Consider the following 19,558-nt stretch of genomic DNA (forward strand, 5'->3'; position numbering starts at 1 on the left):
GTTGTATGTTTTTCCCCCAATACCTGATTCTAGAAGTTTAGATAGAAGACCTTCATGCCAAATTGAATCAAAGGCCTTCTGGAAATCTACAAAGCAAGCAAAAATTTTGGTTTTGTTTTGGTTAACATATTTGTCGATCAGGGTGTGCAGGGTGAAAATATGGTCTGATGTTCTATAATTTGGTAAGAATCCAATCTGACTTTTGCTCAGGACATTGTGCTCTGTAAGGAAGTGTATGAGTCTTGTGTTGATGATACTGCACAACAGCTTCCCCAGACTACTGCTCACACAGATGCCCCTGTAACTGTTCGGGTCTGATTTGTCTCCACTCTTGAATATGGGCGTTATGAGTCCTCTATTCCAGGTGTCAGGGAAATGACCAACACTCAGAACCAAGTTGAACAGTTTCATTATGGCCAATCTGAATTTGTGATTTGTATTTTTAATCATTTCGTTTAGGATGCCGTCAGGTCCACTTGCTTTTTTTGTTGGCAGAGCTTGTATTTTATCCATCAGCTCTTTTTCAGTGATTGGGTAATCTAGTGGATTTTGGTATTTGCCAATTATATTTTCTATATGATTTAATTTTTCATATATCTGTGTTTGTTCTATATTCATGTTTAATTTGCTATAAAGTTGGTCAAAGTGGTTTCTCCATGTGTCACCGTCTTGAATAGTTATTTGTTCATGATTCTTTTTATTCAGGAGATTCCAGTTGTCCCAAAAACTGTTTGAATGGACCGATTCTTCAATAGTTTTGAGCTGATTTTGGATGTACTGTTCTTTCTTTTTTCTGAGTGTGTTTTTATATTTTTTAAGCTCCTCACAATAATGAAGACGTAAGTCTGAAATCATCTGGTTGTCTGTGTTTTTGATTTGCAAGCTGTCTCAAATTTTTCTTTATTTTTTTACAATCCAAATCAAACCATTTTTCATTTTTTTCTTTTTGCTTATGAGATTTCTTAGTGGTTTTAAGATTAGATACTGTTGCTAAATAATCAAATATGTAATTTATGTTTTCTACAGCCATATTTATGCCATCTTCATTATGAGGATAGATATTTTTGATAAAGTTATCCATTAATAAGCACACTTGGGGGTGGTCAAATGCAGTCAGGTATTTTTCTGTGCTGTTTTGGACCCATCTGTAATTTTTTGTAATGTTATACAGCTTACTGGGTTGTGCATGTATGTTAGTATTTTCTGTCCTTTTTAGATACACAGTAATTTGGCTGTGATCTGATAGGGGTGTTAGTGGTTTGACCGTGAAGGCTCTGAAAGAGAATAGATCTAAATCTGTGATCATGTAGTCAACTGTTGAGCAACCATGAAATGAACTATAGGTGTATCTCCCTAGAGAATCCCCTCTCACCCTGCCGTTGACGAGGTACAGACCGAGGCTTCGACAGAGCTCAAGTAGAAGCCTCCCGTTTTTATTTATTTGGGAATCAGAGTTAGTCCTTGAAAAATTTATGTTGTTTTGTTGAAAGCTCTGTCCAAATATATAATTATTCCCGCTGTCTGTGGTATAGTCGAGTAGGGATCCCGTTCTTGCATTGAGATCCCCGCAGATTAACACACTTCCCTGGGCCTGGAAGTGGTTGATTTGACTGTGGAGGGTCTCAAAGATGTTTTCATTATAGTAAGGAGATTCAGAGGGAGGAATATAAATTGCACATAAGTATATATCTTTTGTAGTTTGACTAAACTGCTTATTGATTTTGAGCCAGATATGAGATTTATCTTTTTTGATTATTTGAATATATTTATCAATTTCAAGCTTGTGCCAGATTATGATGCCCCCTGAATCTCTCCCACGTGTTATTTTTTCATATTTTTGGGATGATATGGATATTTCCCGATATCCTGTGGGACAAGGAGTGACCTCATCAGTTCTGCGCCATGTTTCCTGTAATATTATTATGTCTATGTGTAATACACTTTTCTTAAAATCCAGGGTTTTGACTTTACATCCAAAACTTGATGAGTTAATTCCCTGGATGTTCCACAGTGTGATTGTCAGTGGTTTCATGTGATCAATAAACAATTTTAACATTCCTCTAGAATAGAACCAACTCAACTTGAACCAGTTGAAAATCTTTGTGCATACATGTAGGCTATAAGCATACATAGGCTTTTTTTTTTTTTTTTTAATACATATTTATAATATTATTGGTAGTATTTTAATTATATATATTTATTTATTTATTTATTTTTTTTTTTTTTACTCACTACTACTCCATCAGCCGTGTGCAGATTAAGTTGAGCATGTCCTTGATCTCTCTCAGACTGGTGCTGTGGGTGTCGTTCGGGCCTTTTAGAACCGTGGCGTAGCTCAGCTGCTCCTGCTGCTCGGGTCTGTGGACATTTGGCTGTGGAGCTGATGGCTTCTGTGCTGTTGAGGTGTTGTTACCCATCGCTGGGGTTTCTCTGGGTCTTGGCTGTTTCTTCCGCTGCTGGTATGGTGGCCCAAGGTCTTGGTGTTGCTGATGCTGCCGGTGATGGGGTGGAGGGTGTTCCTGTATGGAATGTGGGTGTGGAGGCGGGAAGCGTGGGTGTTGGAGTTCAGGATATGGGTACAGCGGGGCAGGCCGACGGTGCCATTGACGGTGTCTCCAGGGTGCTGCAGTATACGGCTCGACTGGATGCGGGGGGAAGACGCCGTGTGCTGGTGCGGGGATGAAGCATCTCTGTGGTTGAGAGTTGTTGGATTCTCTGTTACTCATTGAAGGACAGCCAGCGGTTCTGCCAAGGGCAACATCTTTAAGATTTTTAGCAAACACATTGACATTGTCTTTACGAAGGTGGACGTGGTCATGGAGATTGTGAATGTCCAGTGTAGGGTGATGTGCCAGATGAACGTTTGGCAATCCAGCACATCCACGTGAGATGTCTGTGTTGACTCTCTGTATAGTGCGGGGGTGGAAATCGGTTCTGGGTAGGATGGTGGAGATGATTATTTTTGATGTTGTGAAAGTCTGTGTTGCTTTAATTGCCACTTGTGTAACTGACTGTGCCACTCGTTCCTGTTGTGTCCTCAGGTCATTTGTTCCAACATGTATGATGATGTGGCTGGGATCACCAAGTTTTTCTTTGTCGAGTTGTTGAAGGGCACTCTCTGTGTTTGGGCACCAAAGTTTTAAAGTTTTGTGGTTGGGAAAGAGCTGTTTTTCATTTATGAATTTGCCATTTGAGTCCATTAAGATAACTATTTCTGCATGGATTTGACTAGGTGTGCTGTCTTGATCTTGGGTGTGAGCGTCTGTCTGTGGTGTTGGTGTGTTTGTCTCAGGAGTCAGGGGTGGGTCTGCTGGTGTCTGGGTGGCATTCGGGCTAGGCCGTGAGGTGGTTTCTGTCTGTTCTCTCAGGCTTTGCATTTCTCTTTCTCGATAGATCAGCTCCTCTCTGACACTTTTCAGCTCACTGTTCAGGGTCTCTCTGTCTTGCTGCAGCTGCTTTATTTCTCCTCTCAGCTCCTCAACACTAGCTTTAAATTCTCTTGTGAGCTGATGGAGTTTGTTTTCCAGGTGTTGAATGCGCTCACTGGATGTTGTCTGCGAGAGTACCAGTTCTCTGAGTTCCACCAGTTCCACCTCCTGTAAGGACAGACTGCTCCGGATCTGCGTGACCGACTGCTCCAGCTGTGTGTCACAGTCTAGCATGGGCTGCTCCTCCTCCTCTAGCTCCGCCCCTGAGCTCTTGGGCTTAACATGGCTGTCTACTCTCTCTGTCTGTTTCTCACTCTCTGCCAGTGCTTTGAGGCTGTTAAAGTTTGCCTGGACAGAGCTAAGACATACTTCATTACCTTGAAACATTATGGTTCCATTGTGGTATATATTTACAGTCAGAAATGCTTTGTTGGTGTCTCCTTCTCCTTCTTCTTCATGAATTTGAATTTGTCTCCCATTACAGATGCCGTGTTTTTTGAAATTCTTGTAGTATTTGCAGATGACTGTGTGCCAAGCATTGCAGTGTTCTGTATAGAGCAGTAAATTTGTGATGGTGTTTTTGTCTCCTTTTTGAAAATAGTCAGCCATTAAAGTCTCTGGGTTTTTCTTGAGTAGATTGTGTTTATATGTTTTCTTGTCTTTTGCAGTCTTTATCTTCTGTGGGTAAGTGATGGTTCGGGGGAGGGGCGCTGCCTCTGTTCCCTCCATCTGCAACTGCCACTGCTGTCACTCACTCACTGCTATGTTGCTAACTTAGCTCTAGTCAAAAATTACTTGTCTCTTTCTTATCAAATTATTTTCTAGTGTTGAAAATAATGTAGTTGAAGGTGTTAACTGTCTTGCCTGTTTGTTGTTGTTTGAAGTTGAGATGATTTCTTCTGTGTGGTTTTGCTGTCCTCTTCGATGCTCAAGGTACTGCTGCTCCTTAGTTTCTCATATTTGATATGTAGTGAAAAAATTTGTGAAAAAATAACTGATTCACAGTTATCCTGTGGTTCTTTTTGTTTTTATCTTCAAATTAATGTAGGTTTTGTTGAGTTTGGTTCTTTCTAGAGATTAAAAAATTGTTAAATTTTAAGAGCTCAAGTGGAGCATGACCACTCTCTCAGGTAGCTCTCTCTCTCTATCTATCTGTCTGTCTGTCTGTCTGTCTGATAGTCTATCTATCGATTTGTCTGTATATCTGTCTATCTATCTGTCTGTCTGTCTGTCTGTATGTCTATCTATCGATTTGTCTGTCTATCTGTCTGTCTGTCTGTCTGTTTGTATGTATGTCTATCTATCTATCGATTTGTCTGTCTGTCTGTCTGTCTGTCTAGATATATCTGTCTATCTATCTATCTATCTGTCTGTCTGTCTGTATGTCTATCTATCGATTTTCTATCTGTCTATCTGTCTGTCTGTCTGTTTGTATGTATGTCTATCTATCTATCGATTTGTCTGTCTGTCTGTCTGTCTAGATATATCTGTCTATCTATCTGTCTGTCTGTCTGTCTGTATGTCTATCTATCGATTTGTCTATCTGTCTATCTGTCAGTTTATCTATTGATTTGTCTGTCTGTCTGTCTGTCTGTATGTCTAGATATATCTGTTTGTCTGTCTGTCTTTCTTTCTATCTGTCTGTCTGTCTGTCTATCTGTCTGTCTGCCTAGATCTATCTATCTGTTTGTCTGTCTGTCTGTCTGTCTGTCTGATAGTCTATCTATCGATTTGTCTGTCTGTCTGTCTGTCTGTCTAGATATATCTGTCTGTCTGTCTGTCTGTATGTATGTATGTCTATCTATCTATCGATTTGTCTGTCTGTCTGTCTAGATATATCTGTCTATCTATCTGTCTGTCTGTCTGTCTGTCTGTCTGTCTGTATGTATGTCTATCTATCGATTTGTCTATCTGTCTATCTGTCAGTTTATCTATTGATTTGTCTGTCTGTCTGTCTGTCTGTCTGTATGTCTGTCTAGATATATCTGTTTGTCTGTCTGTCTGTCTGTATGTCTGTATGTCTAGATATATCTGTTTGTCTGTCTTTCTTTCTTTCTTTCTATCTGTCTGTCTGTCTGTCTGTCTGTCTATCTGTCTGTCTGCCTAGATCTATCTGTTTGTCTGTCTGTCTGTCTGTCTGTCTGTCTGTCTGTCTGTCTGTCTGATAGTCTATCTATCGATTTGTCTGTATGTCTGTCTGTCTATCTGTCAGTCTATCTATCAATTTGTCTGTCTGTCTGTCTATCTGTCTGCCTGCCTGCCTGTCTGTCTGTCTGTCTGTCTGTCAGTCAGTCAGTCAGTCAGTCAGTCAGTCAGTCAGTCTGTCTATCTATCTAACACAGAGACATATATATCATCAGCATCAGCCAGTAGTTAAAGTGTGTTGCAAATGAGTAGTATTTTTGACTCTTCCAACCTTTAAATTTTGGAGGCACTTTTGGATGGAATACATTCAGAGTTTAAAGTGGTTTGTCAGGCCACTTATTGATTTTCTTACTGTGTTATACACAGTAAACAATTTAAGCCAGTGTTGCCAGGGAGGTGACAGAAGAACCAATCTGTTCAAATTTACAAGTTCAAGTGCCACATTCACAAGCTTTATGTTCCATTTCTCACAACATATGAAGAGTCAAGAGTAGAACTGCTAGAAATACACATAATTTGAAGAGTAACAATCACCAGGCACCATATTTCAAGTATTGATTTGCTGAAACAGCTAGACATTTGAAATAAGAATGCTTTCATTTATTCCTAAAACATTTTCATGGCCTTAAAATGAGAAAAACAGTAGTAAAGCACTGCCGATATTGATGTCAGTGATGAAAAGAGCCAATTATATGTTTGAATAATTGTTTTTGTATGCATGTGTGTGTGTGTTTTCTTTTACCATATATAATATAATTCTAATAAAACGCCATGGCAGTTACTCTGCACACTAATGTTATCAAAAGACCCAGTGGCGTCATATACAAAGCTTTTATGTATTACCTGAGCAATCAGTTCCATGGCTTTGTTCTTCTCAGCCTCTATCTCCTGCTGAGCCTCAGTGGCTTTAGTGAGGTTCTCCCGGAGTGTCACCACCTCTGACAGCAGCTTGTCTCTCTGACTGGTCAGCTCCTCTTTGATCTTTAACAGATCACCCATGCTAGACACATTCAAAAAGATTTATGAACAAGCTTTGTTCTCCATCCCCACCAGAACACCTCAACAAGGTTATAGTTTCTCTGAAGGCCATCACACAGAATATACCTTGGCACAGGGTTAAGAATAAAAATAAATATTAGAAGAAGAATTGTGTGTCAGGCATACAAAAAGGCTATCTGTAAGATAAAAGCGTGTATGATACTTAACTGCCTCTATTCTACCAGAATACTGAGAATAGACTGAATGTATAGTTGTATAATACTGTTCACCTGTATTCTTGGCCCTTGAAGACTTCAGATCCTTTTTCAACTAGCATGTTGAGACTGGTTATGTCCTCCTTTAGTTTCTGGATTGTTTCTTTTGCCTGCAACTCCTTTTCATGTGAAGCTTCAACCATTTTCCAGGCCTTGTCAATTTCCTAATCACCAGTAAAATACACAGTTAGGGCAAAAGATGTGGCAACAGCTCTAAAATAAGCCTAATATTATGAGGAAATCATTCAGGGGTTATCATGTTTAAGTTTGAAGACACAATAAACACAACATCCATTTTATAGAGTGCCATAATTTCCAGCTAATATACCATTTTAAGGGTGCTGATTGTGGCTTGATCTTCATCAGCTAGTTTCGTGGCTGTGGATAATTTGACAGAGTTGGACACTATCTCTGCATTCAGCTCCCTGCATTTGGCCATCAGTCTCTTTTCATTCATGTGGGACTTCTGCAGAGCTTTGGCGATCTTCTCATATTCCACACGAAACTTCTCGAATTTTTCATCTCCTGATAACTCATTTAAAACCTCCTGGGTGTCTATGTCCATGGTTTCAAAAGTGCTGTCCTCAGCCTGAAAATGTATTAAAAAGCATAAGTGTGACACTTAAGTTTAATAACTTAAAACCTGTGCTGACAGTGTACTGTAAATAAGTTGAAGTGAGTCTGAGCCTTGCAGATTTGTAACAGTTTGCAAGTCTACTTTTGCTCTGCTGATGTTGTACTGAAATGATCAAGCACAAAGAACAAAGAGCCGACAAGAGGTGTTGGTTTTAAAAGGTTGGTTCACCCAAAAATGAAAATTCTGTCATTAATTACTCACCCTCATGCCATTCCATAGCCGTAAGACCTTCGTTCATCTTCAGAACACAAATTAAGATATTTTTAATAAAATCCGATGGCTCAGTGAGGCCTCCATTGATAGCAAGACAATTAACACATTTAAATGCCCAAATAGGTACTAAAGACGTATTTAAAACGTCCAACGTTCATGTGACTACAGTGGTTCAACCTTAATGTTATGAAGCGACGAGAATACTTTTTGTGCGGCAAAAAAACAAATAACAACTTTATTCAATGATATCAAGTAACGGGCAATTTCAAAACACTGCTTCATGAAGCTTCGAAGCTTTACAAATCTTTTGTTTCGAATCAGTGGTTTAGAGCGTGTATCAAACTGCCAAAGTCACGTGAACCATTGAAATTTCGAAACGTTTTGAAACACTTATGATGTAAAGAAGCCTTGTTTACTGAAATCATGTGACTTTGACAGTTTGATATACTCTCCGAACCACTGATTCAAAACAAAAGATTCGTAAAGCTTTGAAGCTTCATGAAGCAGTGTTTTGAAATTGCCCATCACTAGATATTCTGGAATAAACTCGTTATTTGTTTTTGTTTATTGGCGCACAAAAAGTATTCTTGTCACTTCATAACATTAAGGTTGAACCACTGTAGTCACATGACCTGTTTTAAATATCTTTAGTACCTATCTGGGTATTTAAATGTGTTAATTATCTTGCAGTCAATGGCGGCCTCACTGAGCCATCGGATTTTATCAAAAACATCTTAATTTGTGTTCCGAAGATGAACGAAGGTCTTACGGGTGTGGAACGACATGAGGGTGAGTAATAAATGACAGAATTTTCAAGTTTGGGTGAAATAACCCTTTAATACTGTTTGAGTGTTTGCAGGCTTCATGTAGAAAACATCACAGAAAACTGAATGAATCATACACTGGAGCATTGTCTAATCCATCTAAATATAGGCTACAGTTTATTGATTGTAGTAAATCACTCTTTCAAATTATCATTTCAGATCTCTCAGCACTTAAAAGATATACAAAAGATTGGTGGGATAAAAAAAAGCCTGAGGCAGTTTCCAGCAGAAAAATAAATAATTTGCAATTTCTACTGTTAAAAAAAATGGTTTTATGTTATGGTTTTTATGTTGACATTTTCAGATAATTTGCCATTCGTGTTCTTTTAAATAGCATTTCAAATCAAGAAATCTTAAGTGCATCTGTGTTCACTAAGCATAAAGCACATTTTTAATGTTTTAAACGTTGACAAACCTACAAAATGTACTTAAAAACATCTTATCAAACTGGAAAAGGCTCATAAAAAATTAGGTTTAATAAAATTGACCAAGTAAATGCTTTTATTGTTTATTATCTTGTATTAAATAGAATTATATTTAGCGTATATTGCTATTTTCACCTAGCATAGACTGAAGCCTAATTTAAAAACGTTAACTTCACCTAACAATTTGAAACACGGACATGCTTCAGAATATAGTGTAATGCATTAAATATGAAAGATATTTCACTGAGCCCACAGCTAGAATTCAGTGTTTGAGATGCTAATAGCTAAGATCCATAAGTCTTTAATATTTCACTCCACACTAAAGCCAAAGTTTCAGTTTAACATACCTCCTCCATGGCGGTCGTTTGTCCGTCCCCTCTAAAAACCCTCAAAATGTTGTTGTTGTTTTGTGTTTAATAAACTGTTAAACGCATACTGTGCGTGTTTTGCTTCAACAACCCGCACGACTGTTTTTTGGTCGCCGGGGATACGCGTCCTCGTTGCCTGGCAGCCGCGACCCACTGAGCACTTCGCGGTTCATCAAGTGATAATAACGGGACATAGCGCTCTCAATACAGGAAAACATTATAGAGAGAATATTTTACAGACATAAGACACCTGAAATGAACAATAATGAGTAAAACTTGTGAATGTTCATCAAAGTTTTTTAGTGCATGAATCCTGCTTTGTTTATGTGTTGTCCTTTACACTAGGTGGCAGCTTTACACAGTGCAATCAATGTCTTGTAACAAGTAGCAGTGAAAAATGAAGTGTTTTTAAACTGTCAGTATCACCGATTTCGTTTAAATATATGTACAGCATAGGGTGAGTTCAGAAAGTGGGACAAATGAGTTTTGTGACCAATTGCCCTGTAAAAATGAAGATGGCAATCGTCATTAATAATTGCCATAAGGGTGTCATTCTGAAAATGTTTTACTTTATCTGACTTCATAGTGGATCATCAAACTTAAACATCTGACAGAATAGAAATCACCTACTTAAAACGTTTATGGTGGTTTTTAAAGGATGGTTGACAAGGTACATTATGTAAGGATATGCTGTAGGCTAAGTACTAGCTGTAAGGTAAAGGTGGACACTTTTTAAAACTGTTCTGATATTCATTAATCACCAAACTTTTATGAGCCAACATGAACCGTGTCATCTAACAGGTAAAGCTTCAACATTTAGGCCTACTGTTTATTGATTGTACAGTACAGACATGAGAATAGGCCTATGGTGTGTTAGCAGCTTTCTGAGTTGCATTAGCATGTTTTCTAGTTGCACTTTGCTGGACATTTATGGCCATTAGCTGATCCTGACCAAGCTAGTTAGGGCTGGTAGACCACCTTAGACTAGTAACAAACCATCTACTAAACTATGTTCTAAATACCAGCTTAACCACCTTGAGGTGACATGATTTAAAAAAAAAAAAAAAAAAAAAGGATCATAGACCTATGTCTACTTAAGTTTAAATTGAAGTAAAAATGTATTTTATATAATTAAAAAAAAAAAAAAAAGTTGAGAGTATAAAACTTTATCAGTACAAAAACAAAAACTATCCAACTTCTCCCTATATATACCACTAACATGTTTGGCATTTAATTATACCTCAAGAGCTCTCAGTTTGACAAGTATCCAGGCCCAAATCCTATCAATCCTACCTTAAACAAATCTGCACATGTACTCAGAGAAGCAACATGCTGATTACATAATTTGGCAATGTTATATTCATCTTTTTATAATTGCGCTTCACTGTCCATAGCCATGCTGAATTACGTCAGATGCCACAATGAGAGGTGTGGAAGTTCCTAGAGATCAGCTGAGTCACTTGTGTCTAGTCCAAATGTATGAGTATTTTCTGGGATACTCAAGTTTATGTCCTTATATGGAAGACAATTTGTCATTTAATCATTACATATTATAGTATATTATATTATATAAAAATATTACCAAAGAAAATATAATTACATTTTTATTAATAAAAAAAGACTTTGTTTGCATATATTCCAATATTTCCAAAAAGTATATTTTATTAATAATTGATTATATGCCTTATAATAATAATAATAATTATATTTATATATTTGATTGGTTTATATAATCAAGTGCAAATTTACTGAATAATAATAGAACATTTGTTTCTCATTTTATGCAAATTCCATGTTGACATTCTATGAATACTTGAAAACAATAGCTTGAAAAATAAGAACACTATGTGTAACTTTGAGTGACTATTACGATGTTTTTGGCTGTTCCCTGTTCTGGATCTCTCTTGGATGTTATGTTCGTATTTTCCTGAAGTATATTGAGTGTCTGACGACAATAAGTGACACATTGTCATGACTTCGTGCGTCGACACCTGAGCTATTAAAGTGTGATCTTGCAGCAAAAAATGTTCATACACATTATTGTTCATACACATGGTTATACTCTGTATAAGGGAACATCCAGTAGTAGCCAAATTGTATAGGTGAGTGGATTACATAATTATGATGACACATTATCCTGATGGTTGAGGCAGTGTATTTGTTCTAATCTAAAGTAGAAGCAAAGGCGACAGATGCGCGTTAAATCCCCGATGGAGGGAAAACTCACCAAAGCAGGATGACAAAACAAACATCTGAGGGAAGAAAAGTTAGCAAATCAAATCGTTTTTGAGCTGACCTACATAAAATATCCAGTTTATTTCCATTTCGTTCATTGCAAACCTCTCTGTGTGGCTTGTGCGTTCTCCCGAAGCGCAAACGCGCGTCTTTCCACCTGCAGCAATTGGGCGCGTTTGGGCAGCTGATGTGTTTTTCAATGACAGTTCATCGAGCAGAGAAAAACTTGTGGATCTGTAGTCGGTTCACATCCGACTTGTCACGGACATAATAGCAACAACAAACCAAGAGAAGGACGATAAGAGTGAGTTATTAGAGCCTGACGCTCGAAGTGCAACATCTGGAGATCAGCAGCAGCAGCAGCAGTCATGGGCAACAGTGTGTCCGGAATCAGAGCACTGCACAGGGGACAGCAGAACAGGTTTCAAAGACTTCCAAACTCACACAAAGGTTAGTATTTCTATTCTATTCTATTCTATTCTATTCTATTCTAGTTGGATTTCCCTGCTGGAAAATCCAACCTGAACTGGTAGATATTTCTTGAAATATTAACTGCTTAAAGTCAGCTATTAGCTGGTTGACCAGTTACCATGTTCCAAAAAAAAAAAAAAAATGACCACCTTGATGGTCTACTAGGTTGATCAAGATAACATGCAGAGAACGTTCCCACAACTTTCACTAATGTTTTGTAAAGGTTATGTACGTTCTTTAAATAACATTTAGGGAATGTTCTTATAACAATATTTGGCTAATATTTGATATGCATTCTCATAATGTTCATAACGTTCTTGGGACAATGTTCTTGGAGTGTATTTATGGTGTTGTTTTTACTTGAGTGTTGTCATAACGTTGAGAAAAAACATTCTGAGAACATGTTCAGTACATCCTTATGATGTAATTTGTTCATGATGAATGTTGACATTAACCTTCATGAAATATTACAAATAAACGTTAAAAGAATGTCATATTGTGAGTAAAAATAAGGTTAGGAGAATGTTAAACTAACTTTCACGAGTTCACACTTATAAATAATCAGATAGAGTAAAAGAGTATGCGTATTTGTCTAAGCTCGGAATTTGGCCTGAGCCCGTATCCCTGGCTGGGATAGAAACCAGGCGAGAGTGAGGAGTCAGGGTGATATATATATATATATATATATATATATATATATATATATATATATATATATATATGTGCTGATTGGGTAGAACATTTAATAGCACTATAATCATGACAAGAAAACTGGACATTGATGTTTTAGACCTAGTCCACATGTACACTGAGTTTTTATAAACTGAGTTTTCCTCCTTCGTTTAAAAAAAATATATATCAGGTCCACATGAATGCAAAAACATGCTATGAAGCATTGTCAAGAGCATGCCAAACCAACAGGTGGCGATATAACCCAAAATGTCAAGCCATTTTGGCCAATCAAAAGCCTGGAAAAAAGATTACCCGTTCAAGTGTTGTGCCAAATTTTGACCCCCTGCTAACTTATTAGCCCCCTTGTTGAAGTTGCTACCTGATTGCCTGATCTTAACCCCACCCCTAATTCTAACCCCTCCCCCTCACCTACTCCTAAACCTACCAGTACTAGGGAGGTAATAATCTGTCAGGGGGTCGAAATTCGGCACAACACCGGTTCCGACATCACAAACCAAAATCTCTGGTTTCACCATCTACACGACAACACTGCAACCAGAGTTTCTAAAAATCTTCACACTAGCAGGAGTTTTCAAAAAAGTTCCGTTTCAGTGACCGGATACTGTGTTTGCGTGTGGATGAATGGCCAAACCGCATAGAAAAAGCTGCGGTTTTGAAAATACCCGTGTTCGTGTGGACAGGGCCTTAGAAACATTGCAAATCACTGTTGCCACAAAATTTGTTAGCTGGATAGCAACTGTGCCATATTTATGCAGCCTAACAATCCTTTAATTGATATGAATTATAGAAATGTGTTATGTGCATGCCAGGCTAAAGAGATGTGTTTTTAGTCTAGATTTTAGTCAACAACCAAGACATTTTCTTTTCTTTTCTTTTCTTTTCTGTCTATTCCAAAGTAAACATTCTGCACCATTAGAGCAATTGTTTGTCTGTGAATTATGCTGATTATGTTTCTCATGGTAACTGTTGAATTCATGTGGGTGCTGAAGGACAGCGCTTCTTTTCTTACACTTGTATACTCTTATAAGATTCTTACACTTTTGCCACATTCGTCAGTTTCTAATGGGTGAAACTGCACAGTGTCCATGTTACTCATCATAGTACACAATACTGTGATTAATCATTACAGTCATAACAATAACAATGCGCAATTATGAGCAGCTCTGCAAAATAATTAAACACTAAGGACATCATGTTCAATAACATTACTCAGCATTTACTTATGTAAATACCTCTGTACTGTGTGTATGATCACTGTACTAAGTTATAAATTATGAGACCAATTCAAGCGTCCGAGTTATTAGGATGGCCCATTTTCTCTGTGCCGAAAGTTCAACCAGGCCCAGTTCACTAGGTGAAAAGTTTAATGGTCTCACTTTCTCTGACTGAATGTGCTTCAGTAACATTATTTTATGTAAGCCAACACTTTGCCAGCCCTTGAGCTCCTCTCCAACTCCTAGTGGTGCTGCGTAGGAAGTTTGCAGTGATGGAGGTAATTTTGGAGATGCTGTTCTGTTTCAAAGCTCTACTGATTCATGCATAACAGAGCATCTGATTATGAAGATTATGCCAGTGCGGATATAATTGCGCCCCTCATTAGCAAAAAAGCCATTATATTCAAATAAAGACATGCTAAAGGGGGCTTTAATTATCTGTGCCATTGACAAGGCACTCCGGTGCATTTACAGATTGCACTGAAGGGCCAGCAACAACAATCAAAGGGTAATACAAACGATTTGTAAATTTAATGATTTGTAATTGATATAAAATGAGCATGAGAGTACATAAGCCATTTTCTCTCTCTCTCTCTCTCTCTCTCTCTCTCTCTCTCTCTCTCTCGTAATGACTTTTTTTCTTCATCATTACAGGAAAGCACAAAGAAAATGCAATTTTGTGTGAATCAAAATGAGAGGTGAATCAAAATGCTTTTTCCACCAGGAAACCTTTTTGGGTGTTTATTGGGAAACATACGCATTATTAAACTGCCAAAGTAAATAGCGAGGTCATTTGCTGACAAATTTCCTGATGAAGTGTTTGCATGCGTGTGCTCTTGTGATGAATTGTAACGAGAGGCAGAAGGGACAGTGGAACCCATTATCCTGTCAGACGAGATCTCCTTGACAACAGGACATAGCATGTAAACCGTTACCATGGCGATTGTCCCTCAGTGTTATAAGATAACAGGAGGAAGGTTAGGTTTATATACAGTATGTGTATCTTTGTGCCACTTGTTTTTGCACCAGAAATGTAGCGTGTAAGATTATAGGTTGGAACCTAATTGTTACTTTGAACAGTGAGATGAAACCTGCGATGTTTAATTTTGTCTTGTAATGGCACGGAAACATCCCCACCTCCTTCTTATTCCACTCTGGTTCAACTTAAATAACCAATTTTCTTTTCTCTAAAGGAGAGATGTAACACTGCAAGCCAGTTTGTTTCTCATCATAAATGATTAGGATAAAATGTTTCGTTTCCATTGCAATTGGCCCCACTGACATCAGCGACATCAAGACTGAGAAACTCTATTTCTGGCCAAATGACTCACAGCAACATGTTGCGCTTATAATGAATTGGATGTAATTTGTTCTAAATGTGTTTCTGAATATGAAGTATATCTGCAGAAGCACACAACAGCGAGCTATGAGATGATTCATGATTTTATGAAGGGAGGGGATGTGAGAACAGGAGCACATAACCAGTCCAGAAAAGATGAGCCTTGAGGGAGAAGGGGAGGTTTGTGTGCGTGCATGTGTGTGCATGTGTGCGTGTGTGTGTGTGTGAGATGTGTATGCAAATGTGTTGATGTATCTGCATCTGTGCTCATGTCATACATGGATGTATGTTTTTGTCTATTCATGATTACATACACATGCTTATTTAGACTCAGATGTGTGGGTGGGTTTACCATCTAAAATCATAGGCCAACCACCCACGGAAAAACATGGGGAGATATTCTCCATTCATTTTATCCATTATTAAAAAAAAGATAAAAAAAGATACCTACCTTTGGGGGGGGGGGGGGGGGGGGAGTATCATCAGGTATATCAGAGAGAGAGAGAGAGAGATTCATGACAACACTTAATGGAAAGAACCAACTTCAGTGTAAGGCAAAGGAGAGGCAGTTCCCCTTTAAAAATGATCAATTTCCTTGTAATAGTTTCAATTTATATGTCGCCGCACAACCATAAAAGCAAGCAGAATCAGAAAGCGAATCATTTTAGTTTAGTTTTAGTACCTCCATTTTAGTTCATCGCAATCATAAATGTGTAAAGTGTATAGTCTGTTTTGGTTTAGTTTTTACTGTGTTCTGTTTCTGTTTTGCCTGCATGAGTTCCTAGTTAGTTTTGCTGGCTGTTAATTAGTTTCCACATACCTGTTTCTGTTCACCTTGATTATATTCCCCATGTATTTAAGTCTTGAGTTTCATTTTGTTCAAAGTTTAAGTGGTTATGTTATTTATTCTCCTGTGATTTCTTGTTATGCACAATGAACCTCTTGTTTACATAATGTGTACACTTTGTTTGTTGTAATGAGAGGATTTGCAAGCGTGCAGCACTCAGAATCTACTTTTCGCTCAAAATGGCAGTTTTTGTTTAGTGCTAAATTAACACTGTGGGCACCCATCGGCATAAACGTAAATCACTGCCTATGTCTAAAATAGTGCAGCTCCTGTTGTGGTCTAGTGGTCCACACACATGCTTTGATGCAAGTTCATATCTCATTTGTGATATTTTCTGATTTATCTTTGCTGTAACATTGGCTGAATTCAGCACATTAACATACCACTCTTAGTATTTTTTACTCACTTTTTTTTTTTTTTTTTTTTGGTTACCCAAAATTTGATTAAAGGTGCCATCGAATTGAAAATTGAATTTACCTCGGCATAGTTGAATAACAAGAGTTCAGTACATGGAAATGACATACAGTGAGTCTCAAGCTCCATTGTTTCCTCCTTCTTTTATAAATCTCATTTGTTTAAAAGACCTCAGAAGAACAGGCGAATCTCAACATAACACCGACTGTTACGTAACAGTCGAGGTGTACGCACCCAATATTTGTATATGCCAGCCCATGTTCCCAACATTATGAAAGGCATTACACAAGGGCAGAACGTCTGGATGTGCACAGCTGAATCAACAGACTAGGTAAGCAAGCAAGAACAGCAGCCAAAAATGGCAGATGGAGCAATAATAACTGACATGATTCATGATAACATGATGTTTTTAGTGATATTTGTAAATTGTCTTTCTAAATGTTTCGTTAGCATGTTGCTAATGTACTGTTAAATGTGGTTAAAGTTACCATCGTTTATTACTGTATTCACAGAGACAAGAGCTGTCACGATTTTCATCTTTAAACACTTGCAGACTGTATAATTCATAAACACAACTTCATTCTTTATAAATCTCTCCAACAGTGTAGCATTAGCCGTTAGCCACGGATCACTATCAAACTCATTCAGAATCAAATGTAAACATCCAAATAAATACCATGCTTACGCGATTAGACATGCTACATGACGAACACTTTGTAAAGATCCATTTTGAGGGTTATATTAGCTGTGTAAACTTTGTTTATGCAAAGATAGAGTCGAGAGCTCTGGGGGGGGGCAGAGAGCACGAGCAATTAAAGGGGCCCTGAATCTTAAAAAATTATTTTTAAAAAAATCTATGGGGTATTTTGAGCTGAAACTTCACAGACACATTCAGGGGACACCTTAAACTTATATTACATCTTGTAAAACGTTTGATGGCACCTTTAAACTTGGCATGAAAAGGAAGTTGTGATAGTCTTTTTGAGTCTATCTGAGTAAATTGGCTTCTCCAGGAAGTTGTGGCCTAATGGTTAGAGAGTCAGACTTGTAACCAGAAGGTCATGGGTTTGAGTCTCAGTACCAGCAGGAAATGTAGGTGGGGGAGTGAATAAACAGCGTGTAATTATTCTTATTCTCTTATTCTCATTACCCACAACTGAGGTGTCCTTGAGCAAGGCAACTAACCTCCAATCACTCCCTTGGCGCCCCAGCAAAAAGGTTGCCTACTGCTCCGGGTGTGTGTTCAATACTCACTGCTGTGTGTGCGTGCACTTGGATGGGTGAAATGCAGAGCACAAATTCAGAGTATGGGACACCATATAAGTATATTTGGCCACACGTCACTTCACAACACTTCAAGAATGAAAAAAAAAAAAAAAAAAAAAGTAGGGCTGGACTTTTGGATTTTGTCCATCGGATTGGATGGTTGGATTGTTAATATCTAAATGAAATAGTTTTAAATCTGAAATGTTCTTTACTACTGAATCAACTGCACTATTCAGGTGTCACAGTTAGTTTGCAGACAAGGAGAGATGAAACTGTCATGATTGATCACAGGAAGTAAAAACAGTCACTGAATGGCGGGCCTCAGATGACGCAGGGACTGAGATGGTCAGCTGGGAACAAGTGTGTCGGTGATGAAGAGTGCTGGTGAGAAGTGTAATCCAGGTGCAGACGTAGAACGAACTCACGAAGACACCGAACTGGGAACAGGAAGCACAAGACTGGAACACTGACAGGAACGGGATGGGACACACAGCACAGAGACACCAAACAACGATCTGACAAAGGAGATGAGAAATGAGTGAGCTTATGAAGGGTGAGTGAATGAGCTGCAGCTGGTGATGTAATGCGTGGCAGCTGAATCCGCTGATGATCCACGTGGCCTGGGCACGCCTACAAACACACACCCACAACATACACACCCACGCTTGTCACAACAAAGACACACGACAAGAAGGAAACAATGCATTCGTAAACCGTGACAGTACCCCTCCTCCTGCTGTAGGAACGCCTCCTGGCGTTCCCCGACTCCCTTACCGGTCGATTGTAATCATCGATAAGGGTGTGATCCAGAATGTCTCTGGCAGGTACCCAACTCCTCTCCTCCGGACCGTAACCTTCCCAGTCCACCAAGTACTGGAATCCACGTCCCCTCCGCCTAGAGTCCAGTATACGATTGACCGAATAAGTAAGTTCCCCATCTACGAGTCGCGGCGGTGGGGGAACCGGGGCTGGCAAATTAATGCTAGAATGAAACACTGGTTTTATTTTGGATACATGAAAGACTGGATGAATTCCCCTGTACGCCGGAGGGAGTTTGAGGCGGACTGCCACCGGACTAATGATCTTGGTGACAGTAAATGGACCAATACATTTTGGAGCAAGTTTATTAGAAACGGATCGGAGAGGAATGTTCTTGGTAGAAAGCCACACTTTTTGACCAATGACGTATACGGGAGGCCTCGACCGGTGGCGATCAGCTTTGGCCTTGGTGCGCTCCCTCACTTGGAGAAGAGTCTCTCGGGCTCTAGTCCAAGTGCGGTGACACCTCTGGACGAAGGCGTGAGCGGAGGGGACCGCGACTTCGGATTCCAGACTAGGAAAAATAGATGGCTGATACCCTACGCTACTCTCAAATGGCGATAGGCCCGTGGACGACACTGGTAACATATTGTGGGTGTACTCCACCATGGAAAGTTGCTGGCTCCATGAGGAAGGATTCTTAGAGACCAAACATCGCAACGTTCTCTCCAAATCTTGGTTGGCTCTCTCAGTTTGACCATTGCTCTGGGGATGAAACCCTGAGGACAGACTGACAGTCGCCCCCAGTAATCTACAAAACTCTTGCCAAAATTTGGACACAAACTGGGGTCCTCTGTCGGAAACCACGTCCATCGGGAGGCCATGAAGACGAAAGACGTGGTTAACGACTATCAACGTTGTCTCCTTGGCTGATGGTAATTTGGGCAAGGGGATGAAATGAGCCACCTTCGAGAACCGGTCCACTACGGTCAAAACTACCGTGTACCCTTGGGAGGGCGGGAGGGGG

The 19,558-nt window shown here is 39.0% G+C and overlaps 2 protein-coding genes across 2 annotated transcripts in view; one reads left to right on the forward strand and one right to left on the reverse strand.

Moving 5' to 3' along the window:
• The window catches only part of cfap58 (cilia and flagella associated protein 58), a 149,408-nt gene extending 139,979 nt beyond the window's left edge, over positions 1-9,429 (reverse strand). Inside the window, exons 1-4 of the mRNA XM_048196357.1 lie at positions 9,273-9,429; positions 7,155-7,415; positions 6,842-6,990; positions 6,417-6,573 (exon numbers count right to left, since the gene is read on the reverse strand). Coding sequence (XP_048052314.1) covers positions 6,417-6,573; positions 6,842-6,990; positions 7,155-7,415; positions 9,273-9,281 — 576 coding nt within the window. The 5' untranslated portion in view covers positions 9,282-9,429. The remainder of the gene's footprint in view (positions 1-6,416; positions 6,574-6,841; positions 6,991-7,154; positions 7,416-9,272) is intronic.
• A 1,891-nt stretch (positions 9,430-11,320) lies between these two features.
• The window catches only part of neurl1aa (neuralized E3 ubiquitin protein ligase 1Aa), a 91,138-nt gene continuing 82,900 nt past the window's right edge, over positions 11,321-19,558 (forward strand). Inside the window, exon 1 of the mRNA XM_048196358.1 lies at positions 11,321-11,978. Within this exon, the coding sequence (XP_048052315.1) occupies positions 11,897-11,978 (82 nt within the window). The 5' untranslated portion in view covers positions 11,321-11,896. The remainder of the gene's footprint in view (positions 11,979-19,558) is intronic.

This window comes from Megalobrama amblycephala, linkage group LG7 (genome assembly GCF_018812025.1).
Source record: "Megalobrama amblycephala isolate DHTTF-2021 linkage group LG7, ASM1881202v1, whole genome shotgun sequence".
NCBI classification, from domain to species: domain Eukaryota; kingdom Metazoa; phylum Chordata; class Actinopteri; order Cypriniformes; family Xenocyprididae; genus Megalobrama; species Megalobrama amblycephala.